This window comes from Schistocerca nitens, chromosome 5 (genome assembly GCF_023898315.1).
Source record: "Schistocerca nitens isolate TAMUIC-IGC-003100 chromosome 5, iqSchNite1.1, whole genome shotgun sequence".
Lineage (NCBI taxonomy): Eukaryota > Metazoa > Arthropoda > Insecta > Orthoptera > Acrididae > Schistocerca > Schistocerca nitens.
In genome coordinates, this window is record NC_064618.1 from 759,318,575 (window position 1) to 759,344,290 (window position 25,716).

At 38.6% G+C, this 25,716-nt stretch overlaps 1 protein-coding gene across 2 annotated transcripts in view; it reads left to right on the forward strand.

Moving 5' to 3' along the window:
* LOC126259564 (glycerol kinase-like) overlaps positions 1–25,716 on the forward strand; it is a 155,703-nt gene that overhangs the window by 95,450 nt on the left and 34,537 nt on the right. For both annotated transcript variants that reach the window (XM_049956463.1, XM_049956462.1), the window contains one exon: positions 10,507–10,644. In XM_049956463.1, coding sequence (XP_049812420.1) covers positions 10,507–10,644 — 138 coding nt within the window. The remainder of the gene's footprint in view (positions 1–10,506; positions 10,645–25,716) is intronic.

Below are 25,716 nucleotides of genomic sequence, written 5' to 3' on the forward strand. Positions count from 1 at the left end.
AATCACTGGTGACTCCAGTATACAAGAAGGGTAAAAGAATTGACCCACAAAATTTCAAACCAATATTCCTATCTTCAGCCGCAGAATCCATGAATATATTCTCAGCTCAGATTTATTAAACTTTCTTGAGACTGAGAAGTTTATGTTCATGACTCAGCATGGTTCTAGAAAGCATCACTTGTGCGAAACTCTGCCTGCTGTTTCTCACATGATGTACTGCAAACTATGCATGAAGGGCAACAGGCAAATTCCACATTTCTGGATTTCTGTAAAGCATTTGACACGGTGCTCCATTGCAGCATGTTAATGAAGGTACAGCAGGGATGGCTGGAGGACAAAGGTAATGATGTAGAGTTGTATATCACTAGGGGTAAAATAAACACTGCCTACAGGAAAATTAAAGAGATCTTTGGAGAAAAGAGAACCACTTGCATGAATATCAAGAGCTCAGATGGAAACCCAGTTCTAAGCAAAGAAGGGAAAGCAGAAAGGTCGAAGGAGTATATAGAGGGTCTATACAAGGGCAGTGTTCTTGAGGACAATATTATGGAAATGGAAGAGGATGTAGATGAAGATGAAATGGGAGATATGATACTGCGTGAAGAGTTTGACAGAGCACTGAAGGACCTAAGTTGAAACAAGCCCTCGGGAGTAGACAACTTTCCATTAGAACTACTGATAGCCTTGGGAGAGCCAGCCCTGACAAAACTCTACCATCTGGTGAGCAAGTTGTATGAGACAGGCGAAATACCCTCAGACTTCAAGAAGAATATAAGAATTACAATCCCAAAGAAAGCAGGTGTTGACAGATGTGAAAATTACCGAACTAACAGTTTAATAAGCCATGGCTGCAAAACACTAACAAGAATTCTTTACAGACGAATGGAAAAACTGGTATAAGCCAACCTGGGGGAAGATCAGTTTGGATTCTGTAGAAATGTTGGAACACGTGAGGTAATACTGACCCTACAACTTATCTTAGAAAATAGATTAAGGAAAGGCAAACCTACGTTTCTAGCATTTGTAGACTTAGAGAAAGCTTTTGACAGTGTTGATTGGAATACTCTCTTTGAAATTCTGAAGGTGGCAGGGGTCAAATACAGGGAGCGAAAGGCTATTTACAATTTGTACAGAAACGAGATGGCAGTTATGAGTGTCGAGTGGCATGAAAGGGAAACAGTGGGTGGGAAGGGAGTGAGACAGTGTTGTAGCCTATCCCTGATGTTATTCAATCTGTATATTGAGCAAGCAGTAAAGGAAACAAAAGAAAATTCGGAATAGGAATTAAAATCCATGGAGAAGAAATAAAAATTTTGAGGTTCGCCGATGACATTGTAATTCTGTCAGAGACAGCAAAGGACTTGGATGGGCAGTTGAACGGAATGGACAGTGTCTTGAAAGGAGGATATAAGATGAACATCAACAAAAGCAAAACAAGGATAATGGAATGTAGTCGAATTAAATCGGGTGATGCTTAGGGAATGAGATGCTTAAAGTAGTTAATGAGTTTTGCTATTTGGGGCGCAAAATAACTGATGATGGTCGAAGTAGAGAGGATATAAAATGTAGACTGGCAATGGCAAGGAAAGCGTTTCTGAGGAAGAGAAATTTTTTAACACATATAGATTTAAGTGTCAGGAAGTCTTTTTCTGAAAGTATTTGTATGAAATGTGTGAAACGTGGACGATAAATAGTTTAGACAAGAAGAAAATAGGAGCTTTCGAAATGTGGTGCTACAGAAGAATTCTGAAGATTAGATGGGTAGATCACATAACTAACGAGGAGGTATTGAATAGAATTGGGGAAAAGAGAAATTTGTGGCACAACTTGACTAGGAGAAGGGATTGCTTGGTAGGACATATTCTGAGGCAACATGTATTGGGGGGCAGTGTGAGGGTAAAAATCGTAGAGGGAGACCAAGAGATGAATACACTAAGCAGATTCAGAAGGATGTCGGTTGCAGTAGGTACTGGGAGATGAAGAAGCTTGCACAGGATAGAGTAGCAAGGAGAGTTGCATCAAACCAGTCTCTGGACTGAAGACCACAACAACAACAATGAAGGGACAAGCATATGGGATAGGTTCGCAGATATGTCAGTGGCTTGAAGACCTCTTGCATAATAGAACCCAGTATGTTGTCCTCAGTGGCGAACGTTCATCGGAGACAAGGGTATTGTCAGCAGTGCCCCAGAGAAGTGTGATAGAAATGCTGTTGTTCTCTATATACATAAATTATTTGGCGGACAGGGTGGGCAGCAATCTGCGGTTGTTTGCTGATGAGGCTGTGGTGTATGGTAAATTGTCAAAGTTGAGTGATGGTAGGAAGATATAAGAAGACTTATACAAAATTTCTAGTTGGTGTGATGAATGGCAGCTAGCTCTAAATGTGGAAAAATTTAAGTTAATGCAGACGAATAGGGAGAAAAGTATGTGTGTGGAATGTAGCTATGTATGGATGTGAAACATGGACGATAAATAGTTAAGAGAATAGATGCTTTCAAAATGTGGTGATGCAGAAGAATACTGAAAATTAGATGGGTAGATCATGTAACTAATGATGAGGTACTGAATAGAATTGGGGAGGAGAGGAATTTGTGGCACAACTTGACAAGAAGAAGGGATCGGTTGGTAGGACACATTCTGAGGCATCAAGGGATCACCAATTTAGTACTGGAGGGGAGTGTGGAGGGTAAAAATCATGTAGGGAGGCCAAGAGATGAATACACTAAGCAGATTCAGAAGGATGTATGTTGCAGTAGTTACTCAGAGATGAAGAAGTTTGCACAGGATAGAGTAGTATGGAGAACTCCATCAAACCAGTCTCTTGACTGAAGACCACAACAACAACAACAGGAAGATCAAACTTGTAATGTTTGGCTAGAGAATTACTACTGTTCTGTTTGACACAGTTAAGTTGTTTAAATATCTGAGTGTAATGTTGCAAAGTGATATGAAATGGAATGAGCATCTGAGAACTGTGGTAGGGAAGGCGAATGGTCACCTTCAATTTATTGGAATAATTTTAGGAAAGAGTGGTTCACATGTAAAGGAGATTGTATATAGGATGCTGGTGGACCTAGTCTTTATTACTGCTTGAGTGTTTGGGATCCATACCAGGTCAGATTGAAGGAAGACATCAAAGAAATTCAGAGGTGGGCTGCTAGATTTGTTACCAGTGGGTTTGAACAACATGTAACTGTTATGAAGATGCTTTGGGAACTCAAATGAGTACCCCTGTAGGGAAGGAGACATTATTTTCAAGGAACACTATTAAGAAAATTTATAGAACTCTCGTTTGAAGCTGACTGCTGAACGACTCTACTGCTACCAACATACATTGCACATAACAACCATGAAATAAGATGATAAATTAGGGCTCATACAGAGGCATATAGATAGTCATTTTTCCCTTGCTCTACTTTTGAGTGGAACAGGAAAGAAAATGACTGGGTACCCTCCACCATGCACCGTATGGTGGCTTGTGAAGTATCAATGTAGATGACCATTCCCCCCCCCCCCCCCCCCCCCCCCAATAGTATTTTTTTTTTTTTTTTTTTTTACACAGACTGTTACTGTGAAAGGTTAGTAGTTACTCCTCTTCTCTCTGTAACTCTGTAACTTGGAGAAACAAAATCCTAAATCACATTAGTTGGTACTGAACTAATGAACCAAAGAAACTGCTTCCCTGTTACCAATTAGACAACCATACTTCAGCAGCCATCAACTACTTACCTCCAAACCATAAACTCAACTGGTCTAAAAAACCAATCTTATGCTGAGTATGAAGTACAAGAAACAAAGGCACAGCATTATTTGCGCTTTTTAGCAATGATTGGTTTATGAAATGGCTGCTGTTGATTTCTCAACAGCCAGCTTTGATGCTGTGGATGTTCATTACTGTCTATGGCATGTACTCCAGATTCATGTATCATTTCTCTGTTGAGAAAAGCTGGAAGCTTCTGCTTCCCCCCATAAACTTCTTTAACATTAAAATAAAATTTTCATATTAATTTCAGTTTTAAGAACAATCTTTTTATTTATTAATCAAACAATGGAAAATCCAGTATGGAATGTAACAGTATTATGAAAAGAAAAGTTGCCACTCACCATATAGTGGAGATGCTGAGTCACAAATAGACACAACAAAAAGCCAGTCACAAGTAAATGTCACAAATATTTGTGACAGTCTTTTTGTTGTGCCTAACTGCGACTCAGCATCTCTACTATATGGTGAGTGGCAACTTTCCTTTTCATTATATTTTTATTTGTTATTTAGCTAAACATTTTTCTGTAGGTAAGGTGGTGGCAACTTTCCTTTTCATTATATTTTTATTTATTATTTAGCTAAACATTTTTCTGTAGGTAAGGTGCTACAGCAGCTTTGTATGTGGTACACTATACTTATTTTGGCCTGTTGCACACTGTACAAAGAGGGTTTGGATGTGTCACAGGGGAATCTCATTATACATGATTTATGAACAATTCTGTAAAGCCTTGCTAGATTACCAGTAGTTGCTGGAATATGGTGGTAAATACATTGCTTGACAATAAATGTTTAGTAGGTGATGCCTCAGGTGAATACACATGCCAGAAGAAGCAAAGAGACCATTATTCTACACAGAAGACTTCCTCATTTCTCATCATATGTGACCATGCTCTGGCACATGGAATTATGGCATCAAGAAGTGTGTGATGATGATGTTCAGATTGTCTCAGTACATAGGAGTGCAAATTAATCTTTGCTCCATTGGTGCCTCACACTGCCACATTTTTTGTGTGTTTTGCCGCTCAGCAATGCATGTTGCTTGATTGTAGTCAGCGTGATAGTATACAACATAGAGCCAAGTGTGAAGAATGGGTTGAAGCGAGATGTGTGTGTATAGCTTTCTGTTGTCTCACTTTTCCTACTAGCATATCTTTGAGGTTTTGATTATCTCTGGACATTGGAAACCTAAACTGTAGAATGCATGACGGAAGCCTGGTCCACAGCAGACAGCATCAAATTGTCGATGTAGATTGGTACACACTTGATACAGTATTTCAGTCTCAAACTAACTCTACTGGTGAAGCAGTACAGTCTGTTGTGGGCATGTGAATAAAATGATGGGCGTCACATGTTGTGAACACTGTGTGTAATCCACTACATGCTAGCTGCTTTGTACGTTTCTCTTCTGTCCGCTGGTTCCTAGCACCCATAAGTGTTGCAGCAGCATGCTCTGCACAAATAGAAATGTTAAGCTGTGACTAATGTATTTCCTTTAGACAAATCACTCTTCCATAGTCAAACCTGCTCACATTGCTGTGATATACTGTGCTGCTACAAGACCGAGTATGAGTGTAATATAAACATCATTATACATTATATACTTTTGATGCAGGTATTTTTCTGAGAAAAATTTTCTTATCAAGTATGCAGAGAATGTGGCAATTGATATGGTAACATACCTTTAAGATAGCTGCTACTAGTTATTTGTTTACACTGTTGCTGTAGTGCTTACAGTAGTTTGCTTTATATTCAGTGCCGAAGATATTATTCAGCTTCAGAAATTTATTAAATTATTTTTTGTAGTCTGTAATGTACACAGTACTTGTGTGTACTTTCTCCTTCTATTGTTTTCAGATAAAATTTAAGTTTATTTTAAAACCTTGTTAGTATTTCAGGTTGTCTTTATTTTCATTAAACATGATGATTTGTTCCAAAGTATAACCTCTGCTTTTCCATGTCTCATAGCTTTATGAAAAAACTGTTCTTTTCCTTTCTTAAAGAAAATTGGATATTCTAGCAACTAAATTCTTCATAAAACTTAATTTATTTTCAAACTTCATCCATAAAATATTTGTTATCACTTTTTTGTAGAAGTAGCAAAATTAAAAATGTGTTGGTATCATGATCAGTGTTATATGATTCCCAAATAAGTCATATGACATACAACCACTCGGTATAGATACAAATGGGCAACTAACTGTAGTACAACATGTCAACAAGTTTATTGCAAGTTATTTTCTTCTTCTGCTGCTACTGCTACTACTCCTACTACTACTGGTCGTTGGCTAAACGTGACAGTCTGACCAGTGCAGCAATGGTCCTCACCCAGTGAAGTACACTAAGCTGTGTTGCTCTAATCGCCACTTATTCAGCATTTAGTAATTATTTCTAAATTATAATTGACAAAAATTCGTTAAATGTGTTTTATAAACAAATTTTACCCTACTTACTGAGGGAGCTTGCACACTACTACAGACCGATGACCTCAGCAGTTTGGTCCCATAGAACTTCCACAAAATCACTTCTACAAATAATCAAGAAAATATAGGGTTCTGCTTTATCATACACAATTTTCTTCTTCAACATCCTTACATGTTTTGCTGAACTTTCACCCTGATCAGTGTTGTAACAGGTAAAAATTTTGAGTGATAATGTTAAGTTTTGGGCTTACGTTAATTACATTCACAACATTATTAACAGAATATATATCTTAGTATTACATACTGATTTTTGTGTAGTTGTCTTTGTCTGCAGTACAGCTGATATTTTGCCACAGTTTGTCATTTGCAACTAATCGGGATCTCTTGCTCCTTTTACTGTCGAAGATGCATCTGGCACTTGCTTTCACATTCTCAGTTCATTTGATAATAGGCTAGGTGGTGCTGTGGTAAGACAACAGGTTCACATTTTGGGGAAATGAGGTTAAATCCACCATATAACCATCAAGATTCGTGTTAAGTTGATTTATGTTAATTTGCTTAGATGAATGCCAGGATGGTTCCTTTGGAAGGAATGTGGTTAATTTCCTTTCCTACTCTTCTTTGATCTACATCAGCCCTTCACAAACTACAGCAAAATGCAGGATGCAGGGTACTTCCTGTTGTACCACATATTAGAGCCTCTTTCCATTTCATTTGTGTATGGAGGAAGAATGAGTGTTTCAGTGCCTCTGTGTTTGCTGTAAATAGTCTCACCTTTTCTTCATGGTCACTATGGAAGTGATGTAAAAGGAGGCAGCAGAATATTGTTGACACAGCAAAGGGGAATAAGAATTGTATAATGAAGTATTTGCGCAGCACAAATACTTAACAGCATATTTTTTATTCATATTTAAATTAGTTACATTTTTAAGGGTGGACCAACTTAATTAATTAGACCTCCCCAGATAACCATGCACATTAAAGCACCCACTTCTGAGGCATGAGGAGGTGCACCAATCCTGGATCAAATCTGCCAAGCAGACTAATGATGAGGGTTGGTGCCGTCCAGCCTGGATGCGGTTCCTAGGCATTTTCCACATCCAGCTAGCTGGATACCAGACTGGTACACACTTTCATACACAGTTGTGTGATTCGCAAACATTTAGAAAATATTCTCAAACTTGCACATGAGAGAACTCTAGATGCAGAGAGAAGGTGTACGAAAGCTCTGTCCTTGGAGGGAGGGAGGAAGGGGGGGGGGGGGGGGGTGGCTCAGGAACGGCAAATGATCACCCACTACCATAACCAGCACCAAATCCAAAATAACATGCCAACCCTGTGGAAATGCAGGATAAGTCCAGGCAGAAAAAGAATAATAACCAACCTAAGTTCAAAATCAAAAGGACAGAATGATAGATCCAAGCCCATGCATTAGTGGTTTGATTTGGTTTAACATGCTACCAAACTCTCTAAGGATGCATAAAGGTTCTGATTTCAACATGAAATGAAAGTATTTCCAGATAAGAAATATGTTTATATTCATTCAATGAATTTTAGTACATGGCGGGCAATATGAACCAGTGACTACATAAATTAGGAAAGATTTCTACTCACTGCATTGGGAGGCATTCAGCAGCAGGCACATTTTAAGGTAGACTGTTGAATATTGTTAAGCTATCTGACGAAGTCATTCACCACACACACACACACACACACACACACACACACAGTGTATGGTAACTGTCATCTCCAGGTGCTGAGGCATGAGGCAGTCAGGTCTCAGGGCCTGGAGACAACAGTGGCCATATGCAAGTGAGCAGTGAGTGAGTGAGTGAATGTGTGTGCGTGTGTGTGTGCCTGCCATTCAACACCTCCTTTAAAAGGTGAGCAGCAATCTATCCTAATTCATATTGTTGTTGTTCTAGCCCAAATTTTCCATTGTTTGAAATGTACAAAACAGGTATAAGACATGCAAAGAACATATGTAACATATTTTGTAAGTATAATTATTGTAATACTATTATTTGTGAAATTTGCAAAAGCCATCATTTTGGTGGGTCCATGAAAATATAATTTAAATAAACAAAGTATATTTTTTGATTCTTTAGTTTATACTTGTTCTTCAAACTTCGTATGTAGGCTTTTGCAGGATAGTTGTTGTCAGTTTAAGTTTTTCAGCATCACTGTGACGGTTGCCATAAATTAAATAAACCTGTGACCATTCGTGCCACACTTCTTCATACATGTTCAGTAACCCCCATTAATTTTAAATGGAATGGGCTTCACACACTTGAGTAATATTCTAGAATGGGTCACACAAGTGTTTATTAAGCATTCTCTTTTGTAGAATGACTGTGTTTCCCCAGTATCCTGACAATCAACTGATGCCAGCCATCTGTTTTATTTGTGAGTGGCCCAATGTGATTATTCCATTTCATATCCATACAAATTGTTGCATCCAAGCAATTGTATTAATTGATTGATTACAGTTGTGACTCATTGGTATTGTAGTCATAGGGTACTACATTTTTGTGTCTACTGAAGTGCCCAATTGTACATTTCTGAACATTTCAGGCAAGTTATGTATCATTGTTACACTTAGGAACCTTATCAAGATCTGATGGAATATTTGTACCGCTTTTCAGACAGTACCTCATTATATTATCCACTTAATCAGCAGAAGGTCTGAAATGATTACCTGCCATGTCATGAATACACAATATGGACAGCAAGCATCCCAACACTCTTCCCTTGGACATGCCTAAACTCGGTGTTTGATCTGTTGATGGTTCCACATGATCATACTTCCATTAATAAGTATGGGTATGGTCCTGAATTAAATCCTTTTTGGAAGTCAAGAAATATTGCATTTACCTGACTGCTTTGTTCCTTGGTTTTCATAATGTTGTATGAGAAAAACATGAGTTGAGTTTTGGATGACTTGTGCACCTCTCTGATGAACTCATTGCTGTTGTAATGTTAGACCCCAATCTACTTTCCTTTCTACTTCATTTGACAGCTCTTCCTTACCTGAGCTTGGACTAACATTGACGTCCGTAGTCATACAGGAGAAGGTACTTCTAGCCTATATACATGTCTGCATTCTTAAATTTTCATGTACTTTATGCACATTCTCTTAGTTTGGATTTATTCACGTGTGAAAATTCTCAGTGTGAAAAATTTTACAAATTTATACTGGCACGACAGAATATGCAGCACACTAATAAATGCTCCACCCAGCTTTCGGTGATGTTTTACAGCACACGCCTGCTCTGAAGTGATGAATAATATTTCTCGACTAGAAAAATAGTAATTGAAACAAGCTGCACTAAATGTATTTACAGGGTGAAAAATATTTTCAGTTTCAACTCTGGCCAATTATCAAGTGAGAGAGATTCATAGAACGAATACTCTGTTATATTGTCAAATTTATGTACAGTTTTGCACCTCCAAGCCCACACTAGTTACAGTTTAAAATACAACATTCACTAGGTTATGGCTGCACAGCACACCGTGTTGAAATTAAGTTACTTTAAATAAAGCTACAATTCAAACAAATAAATTTGGAATTTGCACAGCCATCATTCAAGTTGATTATATAATACTTTACGATACTTCGTGATCTTTTAATTCTCGATAATTGCAATTATTCACATGTCAGATATTCATTCAATCACCCATGTTACAAACCAAATGCAATTGGTATTAAATTGTGAAAAAAAAAAACAGATGTCAATAAGAATAAAAATTGTTCTGGAAATAGTACAGTGTTTTACAGAAAACTTTATCCTTGTTTCTGGAAAGCTAGAAATTTCATTAAATTCCTTCATTGGATGTTCATTACTACTTATGAACACAGGACATTGCTGATTTTTGAAAGTTCTAAATAATGTGTTTTGTGTGGTTTTCTATATCTCTAAGTTTACTACAGATATGATGCTGAAATTAACACTGTTGTTGGCTGAAATTAACACTATTGTTATCTACTGGCATAATGAACTGTCACACCAGGTTCTGTTCCATTTGTCATATGGCAAATGTGGAGTTTAATTTAGTGTAATGTATGTAACATTCCATTGCATGGATGGTAGTGACATCTCATGGCTGAAACTGTTAGCTGGCTTATGTGAGAAAACATGTAACAATGGAGATATGACTCATTGCAACTATGAAAGTAATTGCTGTCTTGTTACGTATGGGTGGTGTAAATGGCTATGCCACAATAGGTATAATACCACAGATAATTTTTCTGTTTTCTGTCTATGGCTTGCTATAAAAGTTTGACAGGAAATATAAATCTTCATAATATATATGTTGCAGTCAGACCACTGATGACTGAGGCAACTGCTTTAGGAGCTGCTATAGCTGCTGGAAGTGCAGAAGGGATAGAAGTATGGGATTTGCATGAGGTTCAGTCTGTTCCCAGTGATGTGTTCAAGCCATCAATATCAGAGGATGGTAAGTATACCTATAAATTTCAAACAAACTCTCTCTCTCTCTCTCTCTCTCTCTCTCTCTCTCTCTCTCAAAAGCTAATAAACACCTTGAATTTACTGTATGTGTGTGTTTCCTCAGTTTTTGTTTGTTGTTTCCATTCTTTAACTCCATTATTGTAGAACACATTGAATGATACAATACAGTACTCAGTGATCATAATGAGATTTTGGGCTAACTAGGTTCTCTAAAAGGCATATTAGTTAGAAAACAAATGAATAGTTTTGTAGCCAGTGAATGTATTTTCATGCCTTCTTTATTGAATTAGATTATATTTCCTAGTTTGAAAGCATGAACAACTTATATTGCATTTCACCTATGTGTTTACATAACTTTATCTTACTGTTGTAGAAAGTGTATTATCAACAATTTTTCCCAAACAAAAAATATTACACTTTTAATGAGGTTGTAATACATTAATTCCATAAATCACATGGAACAAATGTGGTTTTAGTTCATTTTTACATTAAAAAAAAGCCGTCTAGGTAGTAGTTACAAACCACAAATATCGCATAAATTTTCAGTTTATTATTCCATAAGAGATAGTGTGTAACAAGTTTAAATATAGAATTCTGGTCAGTGAGCAGAATGACAGGAAGTTGCAGTCATACTATGGTGGAGAGTATCAGTTAAATAATACAGTAGTGGTAGTAATGTTGCCTGGCATGACAATAGCCGTGACATCACTTGTGAGTGGAAGACCAGAGAGGATGGAGACAAAGTCAGTCTGCATTGTGAACTTTGCAGAAGTCATATGCTGTAATACAATATCATATGGAACGCATGTAATGGAGGTGAAATAAAGACACAATAATGAAGCTTCATGTGAATTATTTTGTTGTGATTGATGTTGGAGATTTCCAGATGGTGCAGACGTGGCATCATCGAGAAAGAAGCCTTTGGCCTCAAGATATAGTAATGTGGTCAAGTCAGATGGTTAATATAAACAAGTAACAGTGGCCTCAAAAACTTGCAGGCTACAATGTCCACCTCCAGACAATCACTGAACAACAGCAGGTGCACTACATTCGAAATGCTTGTCAAAAAGTTTTGCAACACTGTACACATCTGTTACCAATGTCTCATTTATTAGTGCTACCTGCTCCCTCTTCAAGTCTGGTTCTAGCAGTCTCCTCCTTCACTGTATTCCATATTGCCTATATTTTGTTATCTCATGTGATTATCTTTTTCTCATTACATTTGCTTGATGCTCATATTACTGTATGTAATATTTTTCAGTATGCCTTGTAATGAGCTGTAGCATCAACATCAAACCTGTTTGTGACTGACAGATACAATTTCCTTTTTGGTTTGCAGATGTCTTTATATTCTTTGAGTTGTCCGTGGTTTCTTTGTAGACTTTAGTCTAATCTGGGGTATTTTGGGGGGAAAATAGTACGCAAATAAAGTAAGGGCTTAATTAATAAGTGTTGTATTATTCATTTGTGCCATGGGCACTGTATCCATCAGTCCAGTTCACCTCTTGGGGAGTGTCCTAAAAGTCAATTTTTGGTGTACTGACTACCATCTTGAACTCAGATCTAGTAGATTTTATATCCTGTTCAGTATTCAAATTAACAAAAGGAATAGCACATCATGATCTGAGAGATGATTGATTATTGGTTTTGTAATATAATGTTGTTCATTAGATGTTTCTACAAAGATATCAATCACTGTTAGTTAAAAATTAGCTGCCGTAGTTGCAAGTTTATGGTAGGAATTAAGTTGAATGACAATGTTACCAAACTGGGATTAATTCTTACTGGAAGAGTTTTTAAGAAAATTTACATCAAAATCACTAGCAACTACTATTCCTTTGTTATTTTTACTTTAAAGTACGTCAACAGAGCTTCAATGTGGTTTATGAGCAGATTAAAATTACCTGCAGGTGCTGAGTATTATTATGAAATTGTGTTTCTGCCGGGCATGCTTCCAAATGCTTCTCTTGGCAAAATTTATGTCAATTATGACATTTTCTGATGAATTGAGGTGCTAATCTAAATCCTGTAATATTTAAGGAATTCAATAGATAGAATTACCTTCAAACACAAACTGAAATCATATCCTCTGATAACTCTTTCTACTTCATAGAAGTGTATTGTAAAACTGATTTGTTTGGCATCATAGTGACAGATCACAATTATGATCCATGAAACATGCAGCTGAAAAACTAATACCCTAAACTTTCTCTATCTCTTCTTGTTTTTTTTACACATCATAAGGAAAGTTGTGGCTGAATATAAATAATTCCATCCATCTGGCATCTGTCCACATCTACTGCTGACTGTTGCAGGTTTTCATGGAGGCCATTCCTCTACCTCCAACTTGGCCTTCCCAGTGTCTCCTCCTGTGCGGAGGCCACCTGTAGTCTTCCATACGATTGAATTTTCTCTTTTTGAGAAAACAGTTGGAACGATCTGTTTTACTTGCTGTAGGGGTGCAAATATGCATGATGGTCATTGACCGTTAGTGATGTGCACCCTTACTGCTGAATTGAGATTGTGAGAACACGTGTATTTGCGTTTTCTAGAAATATTTATAATGCTGGGAACTGAGTTCCGAAAGACCAGGTTTAAGTAATATTAGATATAGGTAAAAGGAAATTAGGTCCTGTTTGGATTGATGTGAGAATTTATTTTGGAGATGTTGCGGGGGCGCCAAATGGCTGCTTGTGATGTCAGAGCAGTTGGGGCTCAGAGTCTGCAGAGCAGTGCAGTGTGCCACGGAGCTCCATCCACGACAAAGTTCTGCAGTCATGGGACTTGGTAACCAGGGAGACATAACATAGAACTGAATTTGACTCAGAAGCATAATGAAAGTCTGTACTTGTTATTGGCTGTAAGAAGTTATTGTCAATCATAAGTTAAACCAATTTGTAATTGGATAAATAAACCCTCGTTTGTGAACCTACCAGCACCTGTTACTACGCTTCAGTAGTCATTTCACAGGAGAAGTCTGGTATGAAGGTTAGGTCCCTCCAAAATGAGTAAGATCATAACGAGGAGAGAACCCCCTGCATTGCAAAAAAAAAATTAAAAAAAAAATGAAATCAAGATTGCATAAATATTTCTTTATTTAAAACAGCCAGATTCGACATACTCTGCTGTCATCTTGAGGTCTTAAAGTCATCCGAGCCACAAGTCCAGCTCACTTTAGTTGCTCTTGCTTCTGACGATTCCTGCTATATATTCATCTCGGTACTGTTTATTTATGTCATGGTTGTGGCTGATCCTCAATTCACCTTTGACAGGCTAGAGCATCTTTCACAATACTTTTGTCTCAAATATAATCTCACATCTCACAGCCATATAGTACAGTGGGTTGAGTCAGTGGTTTATATGACCAAATCTTGAACTTTCTCAAGAGATATCTTGACTGAATCAAATGTGTTAGGATGTAGGAGGATCAGTTTCCTGCTTGGATCCTGGCATTCATCCCTGATTTATATAACAAGTTTTCTGTAAAAAGTGCTCCCAGGTATTTAAATTCCTGAACTCTGTTGTAGGACTTGTCATGCCCACATAAAATGCTGTGCAGAAATTCCAGCGAGTTGATATATGACATGGCTGGTTTCACAGGTGGCTCTGCTTCTCATGTGATAGGATAAGCCTGTGACAAGAGTAGAGTAGAATGTGCTGGGAGAGTGAATTGAGCAGTCCTTGCACCAAGGTCTTGCATAGGGATATGACCCTTGTTACAAGGGAGTGGAAGTGGGAGTGGCATAAGGATGGACCAGGATTGTTGTGTAGTATGGGTGGGTGACAGAATACCACGTGAGGATGTGTGGCAAGGAACAGAGGTGGGGTTCAATAGCACCAAGGCTGTGGGCATGAGGAATGTTTGTTTGTAGGAGGTGGCATCACCAGTGACAAGTAGGGATCCATGGTATATTTCCTTTTGCTGCTGCTTTTAGTTTCAATGTCAATTTCCCCTTCTGTTGGTAAGAATTTTACAAGGTCTTCTGTGTTCTACCTCTCCATTTTTTACCTTCTCTCTACTTAACTTTTAACACCCTTTCCGGAGGTATGGGGCACCAGATGTTTATGTACAGGTCACATAGTCCCATAAATTACAGTTCTGTGTTTAGTGGGTGCACAACTCCCAGTAGTGATCCAGGTGTGTTCCATTGGGTTCAGATCAGGCAAATTTGGTGGCCATAATGTCGACGTGAGCTTGTGCTGGTGCTTTCCTGCTTTGTCCATTATGCCCTCGGAGTCTTGATGATAAAAGTGTTGTAGAACGGCTGTAAATTGATTTCCAGGATTTGTACTAATGATGTACAGACACAAATTTTCATGCGAGGTAGCTTTTTTTCTTGTTTATTGTCACCACAAACATTACAGTTTCCAGATCCAATTTAACATCAGACGTCATATGCAAGTAAGTACCATCACTGTCTATACATGAAAGTGCATTAACAACATAATCACACTATGGAGTCATAGTCCTTTTTGAACACAATATTAACAGAACACAATGGCTGCGTGGTATTGAAATAGTGCACACACTAGTTTTTGATAAAGTAACAGAAATGAATAAATATCCAAGTAGTAAAAATTATGGTGCTGGTTCAAAATATCATAGATGCACAAATATATTCACCAAAAATTATTCATACAAAATCATGTGTCTCATCGAAGTTCACATACTGAGTCACACAGATATATTAAGTGAACATCACTGGTAACATACTTCTGTACAGTTTACGAGACAAACTCTCATGACTATATTACATAATCGCTGCATATTTGATAGCTAACTGCGGACATTTTGCTCACGAGAATAACACGGAGATGTCAGCATAGTGAGTGACTCCCACAGAATGACTGTTTTGGGGTGGAGTGAGCTACTGTATGTAAAGATTGGAATACTAGCATACTATGATTTTGTAAACTACGTTTTGGTTTGAAAAATGCCTGGGTTAGATTTTGCTAATTCACTAAATGTTATGATAGTTGTCTTGTTTATAAAATATGTGTTTTTAGGAAAATACAAAAGATAATGGAACCATATTATGCAGCTTCGCTACTGTGAAACGATTCTCTTTTACTGAACACGTGCACATCACTCTTTTGGAGTCATGCAACCATAAATATTAACTCTCTCCACAAAGTTGAGAAACAAACAAACGAAGTACTTTTTGAACAGCAACAACATCCTGCTGCCAAGCCATCCAAGAAACAAGGTGTGCTAGTGACCTAACAGTAGATTGTGAGAACTATTGATTTTTTAAAGGTAAACCGGCAGTTAGAGTTTTCAACTCAAGTCTCTGAATTTTAATAACTGCCTTCACAATTCAATAAAGTATAATCCAAAATGTTGATTTTTAATCCTTCAGTGAAAGACACTGTTATAACAATAAAATTCAAGAATAAATATTGCTCAATATTATGTTGCCCTGCACCAACAAATGAAGTCAACAAGAGAAACTGAGGCAAAGTAGAAAACTTTTGGGAAGATCTGGAAAACAGCCTGTTGAAAGTTCACAAAAGAATGTAATGATCTTTATGGGGGACTTCAGTGTGCAACTGGGTAACCTGAAATCATTCCGAAAAGTTAATGGAAACTATACACCTCATAAAGGAACTACAACAAATGGTTCAACATTAGTAGATATTTACAAGTCATTTTATCCTAAAATCATGACAACACACTTTAGAAAAATACATAGAAAGTAAAAACATGGATATCACCAAATCCCAACTTGGGAGAGTTTCAGATTGATCGTATCACCATTTACAGATATAATTTTCAAGAAATCAGGAACATTAGAATCAAGAGAGAAATGGAAGTTAATTCAATCACTACCCAACTGAGACCCACATGAGATGTATTCCAAAACATAAAATAATGAAACAAACCAATAAGATGAAAGGAATTAATAATGAAACTATGAAACAAAAGGAATGCAATTTTCAAAAGATGCAGAAGGAAGTGAATACTGAGCCAACAACTTTACAGAAATAAATATATTGCATTTGAAACAGCTCCAGAGAGCAAGCAAAGAAAACACAGATGGTGGAATGGTTCAAATGGCTCTGAGCACTATGGGACTTAACATCTGAGGTCGTCAGTCCCCTAGAACTTAGAACTACTTAAACCTAACTAACCTAAGGACATCACACACATCCATGCCCAAGGCAGGATTTGAACCTGCGACCGTAGCGGTCGCGTGGGATGGTGGAATAATAAATGTAATGAAGCACTTAGAAAAAAATGAGGGCTTGGAACAGCTAGTATAGCAGGCAAACAAGCAGTAATTGAAAAATATGTCTGTTTCAGAAGAAGAGAACAGATAAAAGTATTTGGACACAAAAGATGTACTTTGAAAATGAATAACTTAAAAGTGTAGAGGCATACTTAAAAAAAAGTAATACAAAGACTATTACATAACATTCAAGAACTATATGTCAGGGCACATTCTGCAAATGCTATACTTCAGCCAAGTGAATGGAAAATCTGCTCTTAACAGTGAAGAATACTGTAAGTAATGGCAGCTTATTTCAAAAAGCTATTGAACTGTGAAAAATCGACCAAACAGCTGTTATTCCATGATAATATTCAAAATGAAAATTCAACAAAAACACAGATGAAAGTGGCCTCACAACAGAAATCCGAAAAGATAGTGAAAATCTGGGTGTCACAATTATAGAAAAAAAAAGATAATGTAGGGGTCACTGAAACAATTCCAAAAAATGGGAAGATTGTGTTAATGAAACAAACTCTTACTGAAAGCTCTTCTGGATATGTTAAATCCTCAATTAGATAAAAACATTGGAGAGTATTAAGCGGAGTTTAGAAGTAACAGATCCTGTCCAAAGCTAATTCTAAACCTTAAATAAATAATTACAAATATGAAAATATCAAATAAAATGATAGTGTTAATATTTGTCAATTGTAAAATGGCCTATGATTCAGTAGACAGAGGCTCCACAGGAATTTGTACTAGATAGGAAAACTTTGGAAATAAGTGAGCAAACTCTTACAAACACGATATCTAAAGTTAGCTTTCTTGGAACAACTTCTAGTCCCTTTCAACTTCTATCAGGAGTAAAACAAGGAGACAGCATGTCACTGTTATTATTCAACTGTGTGCTGCAAAAAAGTTATAAGAGAGTGGAAAATAGAGGAAGACAAACAAAAAGCTGATGATTACCTAAAGTTGGGTAAGTTGAAAGAAACAATACATTGTTTTGCCTTCGCAGACAGTCTTGTTATAAGGCGATAGAGCCTGAGAGAATGCAAAGAAAAGACTAGAACTTCTGAAGAAAATAGCTGAGAAGGCAGTAGTACAAATATAGTTTGGAAAGACAGAATATGTGACCAATGAAAATAAATCACCAAGAAACTCAAAAACCAATTATGGTATCATCAATATAATAAACAACTTTAAATATATGGCTGAAAATATAAATATAAAAAGAGAAAAAGAAGCAATTAAAATAAGGACTGAAAAATTGAAAAGAAGATACGTGAAAGTGAGAAATCTGTACAACAAAAATGTTTTTCTAAGGATATTAAATAAAGACTTTACAGTACAGTTGTAAAACCAGAAGTCCTGTGCAGGTCAAAAACACTACTGTAATCCAGACGCAAAAGACACTAGAAGATTGAGAGAAGATACAAAGAAGAATCCTGCGAAAAATATTAGGTCCAATCAAGAACAAAGACAGCAATGGTATTTAGAGACCAAATAAGGAAATATTCATTCTGACTTAATAAGACAGATGAGATCAGGGAAAGACGTGTTACACTCTGTGGACATCTAATGAGACTGAATGAAGACTTCCTAAACAGGAAAAAAGGCAAAGAAAATGGGTGGGGAGGCAGAACAAAAGAAAACTTAGAAGAAATTAAGATTGAACAGGAGACCTTACTCAACAGAGACAAATTCAGACCAGAAGTCAAGAAATTGAGAGATCCTCAGGAAGCTAAAACAAACAGAAAAACAACTGGCGTCAAGTGGTGAGATGAAGGACATCATTATGACAAAATGAAAGAGGTTTGGCGGAAAAGAAAGGAAAAGAGAAATAAATAGTTGTCTTGACATAGTCCTTGATTCCAGGCTATGTGTTTCAAGTTCTCTATTATGCTCCTCAATCCATTGATTCTGGCCTTGTGACATGGATAATTTGTGATATAATTCTATTCAACTCCTCATGCTTTTCTAGAATCTGAAATCAGCTGCCACCAATTACTGAATTCCAAATCAAATGCTTCAAATGAAAACTGCTTCAAATGAAAACTGCTTTGTATAACCTAAATGCTATGTAATAAAAATCATATCTGATCTAACATAACAGATACTTTCAGCCACTACACAAAATTGCTTGAAATGATCTGCCCTTTTTATAGTGCTTTCTTTATTTACATTTATGTAATCAGCTTTCTTCATGTGATCAAAGTATTTTGTATTTGGTTTCTCTTTCAGAAATTATTCCTTGCTTTATTAACACATTTTGGAAATCAGAAGAACCCCTGTATTACTGTAGCATAGTAGGTTTCATGGGGGATGACTTCCATCAACTAATCCTGCTAAGTGTGATTTGAGAATGATGCTTATCTTCATTTCAACACTTTTTTGAAAAGCCTCTTGAAGCAATACATGTATTAAAATTGAAGCAGGAGGTCATAATGCCTTGCTTCTGACAACTACATCTACATCTACATGATTACTCTGCACTTCACATTTAAGAGCTTGGCAGAGGGTTCATCGAACCACAATCATACTATCTCTCTGCCATTCCACTCCCGAACAGCGCGCGGGAAAAACGAACACATAAACCTTTCTGTTCGAGCTCTGATTTCTCTTATTTTATTTTGATGATCATTCCTACCTATGTAGGTTGGGCTCAACAAAAATATTTTTGCATTTGGAAGAGAAAGTTGGTGACTGAAATTTCGTAAATAGATCTCGCCGCGACGAAAAACATCTTTGCTTTAATGACTTCCATCCCAACTCGCGTATCATATCTGCCACACTCTCTCCCCTATTACGTGGTAATACAAAACGAACTGCCCTTTTTTGCACCCTTTCGATGTCCTCCGTCAATCCCACCTGGTAAGGATCCCACACCGCGCAGCAATATTCTAACAGAGGACGAACGAGTGTAGTGTAAGCTGTCTCTTTAGTGGACTTGTTGCATCTTCTAAGTGTCCTGCCAATGACTCGCCTTCCCCACAATATTATCTATGTGGTCTTTCCAACTGAAGTTGTTCGTAATTTTTACACCCAGGTACTTAGTTGAATTGACAGTCTTGAGAACTGTACTATTTATCGAGTAATCGAAATCCAACGGAATTCTTTTGGAACTCATGTGGATCACCTCACACTTTTCGTTATTTAGCGTCAACTGCCACCTGCCACACCATACAGCAATCTTTTCTAAATCGCTTTGCAACTGATACTGGTCTTTGGATGACCTTACTAGACGGTAAATTACAGCATCATCTGCGAACAACCTAAGAGAACTGCTCAGATTGTTATATAGATCAGGAACAGCAGAGGTCCCAGGACGCTTCCCTGGGGAACACCTGATCTCACTTCAGTTTTACTCGATGATTTACCGTCTATTACTACGAACTGCGACCTTCCTGACAGGAAATCACGAATCCAGTCGTACAACTGAGACGATACCCCATAAGCCCGCAGCTTGATTAGAAGTCGCTTGTGAAGAAAGGTGTCAAAAGCTTTCCGGAAATCTAGAAATATGGAATCAACTTGAGATCCTCTGTCGATAGCGGCCATTACTTCGTGCGAATAAAGAGCTAGCTGCGTTGCACAAGAATGATGTTTTCTGAAACTATGCTGATTATGTATCAATAGGTTGTTCCCTTCGAGGTGATTCATAATGTTTGAATACAGTATATGCTCCAAAACCCTACTGCAAGCCGACGTCAATGATATAGGTCTGTAGTTCGATGGATTACTCTACTACCCTTCTTAAACACTGGTGCGACCTGCGCAATTTTCCAATCTGCAGGTACAGATCTATCGGTCAGCGAGCGGTTGTACATGATTGCTAAGTAGGGAGCTATTGTATCAGCGTAATCTGAAAGGAACCTAATTGGTATACAATCTGGACCTGAAGACTTGCCCGTATCAAGCGATTTGAGTTGCTTCGCAACCCCTAAGGTATCTACTTCTAAGAAACTGATGCTAGCAGCTGTTCATGTTTCAAATTCTGGAATATTCCATTCGTCTTCCCTGGTGAAGGAATTTCAGAAAACTGCATTCAATAACTCTGCTTTAGCGGCACAGTCATCGGTAACAGTACCATCGGCACTGCGCAGCAAAGGTATTGACTGCGTCTTGCTGCTTGTGTGCTTTACATATGACCAGAATTTCTTCGGATTTTCTACCAAATTTCGAGACAATGTTTCGTTGTTGAACCTATTAAAGGCATCTCGCATTGAAGTCCGTGCCAAATTTCGCACGTCTGAAAATTTTAGTCAATCTTCGGGATTTCGCGTTCTTCTGAACTTCGCATGCTTTTTCCGTTGCCTCTGCAACAGCATTCGGACCTGTTTTGTGTACCATGGGGGATCAGTTCCATCTCTTACCAATTTATGAGGTATGAATCTCTCAATTGCTGTTACTACTATATCTTTGAATTTGAGCCACATCTCGTCTACATTTGCATAGTCAGTTCGGAAGGAATGGAGATTGTCTCTTAGGAAAGCTTCTAGTGACACTTTATCCACTTTTTTAAATAAAATTATTTTGCGTTTGTTTCTGGTGGATTTGGAAGAAACGGTATTGAGTCTAGCTGTAACGACCTTGTGATCACTAATCCCTGTATCAGTCATGATGCTCTCTATCAGCTCTGGATTGTTTGTGGCTAAGAGGTCAAGTGTGTTTTCGCAACCATTTACAATTCGCGTGGGTTCGTGGACTAACTGCTCAAAATAATTTTCGGAGAAAGCATTTAGGACAATCTCGGAAGATGTTTTCTGCCTACCAGCGGTTTTGAACAAGTATTTTTGCCAACATATTGAGGGAAGGTTGAAATCCCCACCAACTATAACCGTATGAGTGGGGTATTTATTTGTTACGAGACTCAAATTTTCTCTGAACTGTTTAGGAACTATATCATTGGAGTCTGGGGGTCGGTAGAAGGAGCCAATTATTAACTTAGTTCGGCTGTTAAGTATAACCTCCACCCATACCAGTTCGCACGGAGTATCTACTTTGTGTTCACTACAAGATAAACCACTACTGACAGACACAAACATTCCACCACCAATTCTGCCTAATCTATCTTTCCTGAATACCGTCTGAGACTTCGTAAAAATTTCCGCAGAACTTACTTCAGGCTTTAGCCAGCTTTCTGTACCTATAACGATTTCAGCTTCTGTGCTTTCTATTAGCGCTTGAAGCTCAGGGACTTTCCCAGCACAACTACAACAATTTACAATTACAATTCCGACTGTTCCTTGATCCAAGCACGTCCTGTATTTGCCATGCACCCTTTGAGATTGCAGCCCATCCCGCACTTTCCCGAGGCCTTCTAACCTAAAAAACCACCCAGTCCACGCCACACAGCCTCCGCTACCCGTGTAGCCACCAGCTGAGTGTAGTGAACTCCTGACCTATTCAGCAGAACCCGAAACCCCACCACCCTATGGCGCAAGTCAAGGAATCTGCAGCCAACACGGTTGCAAAACCGTCTGAGCCTCTGATTCAGACCCTCCACCCAGCTCTGCACCAAAGGTCCACAGTCGGTTCCGTCAACGATGCTGCAGATGGTGAGCTCTGCCTTCATATCGTAAGCAAGATCGGCAGCCTTCACCAAATCAGCTAGCTTCAATAAAAAGACGATGTTCTAATTAGTATTAACTGATTAAAAAACTGATAAAACATTTCACTAACTTTCATAATACACTGAATAATGAAAGGTAACCATTCACATATGGCTGACTGATGTCTGGTGCATTGAAACATGCAATAGAAAACTATTTATACTCACTTTTGGTCATTCTCTAGTGGAAGTACACACATTCACAGACACAATCATACGGACACCCAAACGCACATGCCTGTGGCCACAGCAAGATTGACTGTTGACTATCGATAGCAGCTGCCTGGCAGATGGAGGTGGGTAAGAACGCACGAGATGAGGAGGGGATACTGGGACAGTGTGAGGCAGGTCTTTCCAGTACATTTTGTGCTCAAACAATCCCTCTTGCCTAAACCTCTGCTGATCTGTTCCCCACTGCCTAACCTTATTGTTTCCCTTCTCTCTACTGTCCATATCACTCCTCCCCATCTAGATCATGTAGTGCCTTCTACTACCACTCTTCCTCACACATTTGTCCCCCTCCTTGTCTCCTTCTTTCCCATCTCTACCATCCCTCTCCCTCTCTGCCTTGACTCCCTGCCATCTTCGTCATCTCCACCTTCCTCTCCTTTCCTCCCATCCATTTCCCACTCCCCGTCCCCCTCTCCTTACCTCTTATATGCTCTATCCACTGAACTCCTATCATCTTACTGTGCAGCTGCTGAGTCAGCTGTCAACAGATCTGCCTCGCACTATCCCATTACCCTCTCCTCACCTCATGTGTGGTTCCCCACCTCCATCTGCCAAGGCAACTACTATCTATAATCAACAGTCAGTCTTCTGGTGTCATGGGCATGTGTGTTGGGTGTCTGTGTGGTTGTGTGTGTGAATGTGTGTACTTCCACTAGAGAAAGAGCAAAAGCTCAAAATCTTATATGAATAGTTTTCTGTCGAGTGTTTCTATGCGCCACACCCGTGCCCTGAAATGAGAAATTTCCTGCCCACTATCTTTCCCACCTCTCCCACAGGGGTATTCTGCCATCCACGAAACCTCCACAATATACTCGTTCATTTCTAAACAACCCCTGCTCCCAACCCCTTACCTCATAGCCCTGTAATAGGCCTAGAAGCAAGACCTGTTCTGTACATCCTCCCACCACCACCTACTCCAGTCTAGTCAAACCCATCACCTATCCCATCTACCTGTGAAACCAGTTATGTGATCTACAAGCTCAGCTACAACCACTTTGATGCATTCTGTGTAGGCATGACAACCAACAAGCTGTCTGTCCGCATGAATGGCCACCGACAAACTGCAACCAAGAAACAAATGGACCAGCCTGTTGCTGAGCATGCTGCCCAACACACATTCTTTGTTTCAATGACTGCTTCATAGCCTGTGCCATATGAATCCTTCCCACCAACACCAGCTTTTCTGAATTGTGCACATGGGAACTTTCCCTGAAATATATCCTACGTTCCTGTAACCCTCCTGACCTCAACCTTCATTAGTCATTGTCCTTGCCCATCAAGCCCCTTCCCTGTTGCCATTCCAGCACTACACAGCCATCATTTCACCATCGCACCCAGTGTTTTTATTCCCTCCTTTTCCGCTACCCCCTCCCCCCCCCCCCCACCTCTCTGCTGCCCTCCGTGTAACCTCCCGACTGCACATAGCTGCCCTACACTCTTCTCCACCTCATCCCTGCATGCTCCCCATCAGCACTTTACTGTCCCCTACCACTACTCTACATCCCTCCCCCCCCTCACCACTCCAGCCTCCTCCTTACCCCCACCCAGTCGCTACTCCCATCATGCACTGTTGCTGCTGCTCACATTGTGACTTCAGTTGCCAGAGACTGCAGGTGTGTGTGTGTGTGTGTGTGTGTGTGTGTGTGTGTGTGTGTGTGTGTGTGTGTGTGTGTGTGCGTGTGCGTGTGCGTGTGCATGTGCGCGCGCGCCCGCCCGCGCTCGCATGCATGTGTGTACGCTTGTGTGTCTGTCTGTCAGTCAGTCATCTATTTTTGACGAATGCCATACTGATTGAAAGCTAATTTGTGACAGTCTTGTTGTTGTGCCCATCTGCGACTTAGCATCTCCGCTATATGCTAAGTAGCAACTTTCCTTTTCATAATATTGACACATCACTCAGCTATAGGTTAGTGATTGCCTTTCCTTTACTTTACATATTGTCCCATCCAGGAATTTTTGTTATTTTTTTCGTAATACTTTGCCTAGAAAAAGTCCTATTACTGTTATGTAATCTTCTGATCAAATAGAATTGTTTGATGTGGATTGTGATAATGTTGTTACAATTTTATTTTTGTATGTGTTTAAGCTTTTCAACCCAACTCAGTTGAAACACTGTAAACACAATTTGCATGCAGCCAGAACTGATAATTTGCAAGGGATTCCCAATGTCATTTGGATGCACTGAACTATCTATTATTACTAGCCATTAACATATTGGAAATTTACACAATGTTTAATTTGAGTCATAAGACATGTTGTAATTGTGACATAGGGCTTGTGTAATGCAGTGGAAAGTATAACAGTAGCCTTTAGAACAAAAGTAGTAGCCTCAACTGAAGGGGAGTCTTTTCCGGCAATAGCACTTGTGTAGGTGATTGTTGTCATGAAAGTCCAAGTGTATATGTTTACAAGATGGTGCCACATTGTTTTTTGCTTAGAGTGAAGAGGGCAACACTGTCTCACGAAGCAGCAAGAAATGTCAGTTGTTCAGTGCATATATCTGTTGTTGTCTGTGTGCAGGACAATAAAAGACTAAAATTATTCCAAGTTTTTTTCTTTTTATAAAGTTTAAAAATCACCTCAAACATACACATGACACAATAAAACTATTTGGTACATGACTGCTGCTCGACTAACGCTGACTGTTGTTAGTCGAGCAGTGGTCATGTACCAAATAGTATTATCTTGTGACTTCTGTTTTACATATCTGATGGAAAAGAATGACCATGAGAGCAGTTGTTTCTTATTTTTTTGTGACAATGATTTTAAATCAGCTGGTCAGCCTCATGTATCGTTATATCGAAATGGTTTATAAATGTTAAGCTACATTCAGATCCAATGATGGCACCTTTAGTGTGTTGAAACTGGTTATCCAGTATTTATGCAATCTTGGCTTTTGAATTATTTCTATAACATGTTTCCATTGGTCCACAGTCCAATCTCAGTGATACCATGCCTGCTGCAGTTCTGTTAGAACTGAGACTATGAAATATAAAAGTCATGG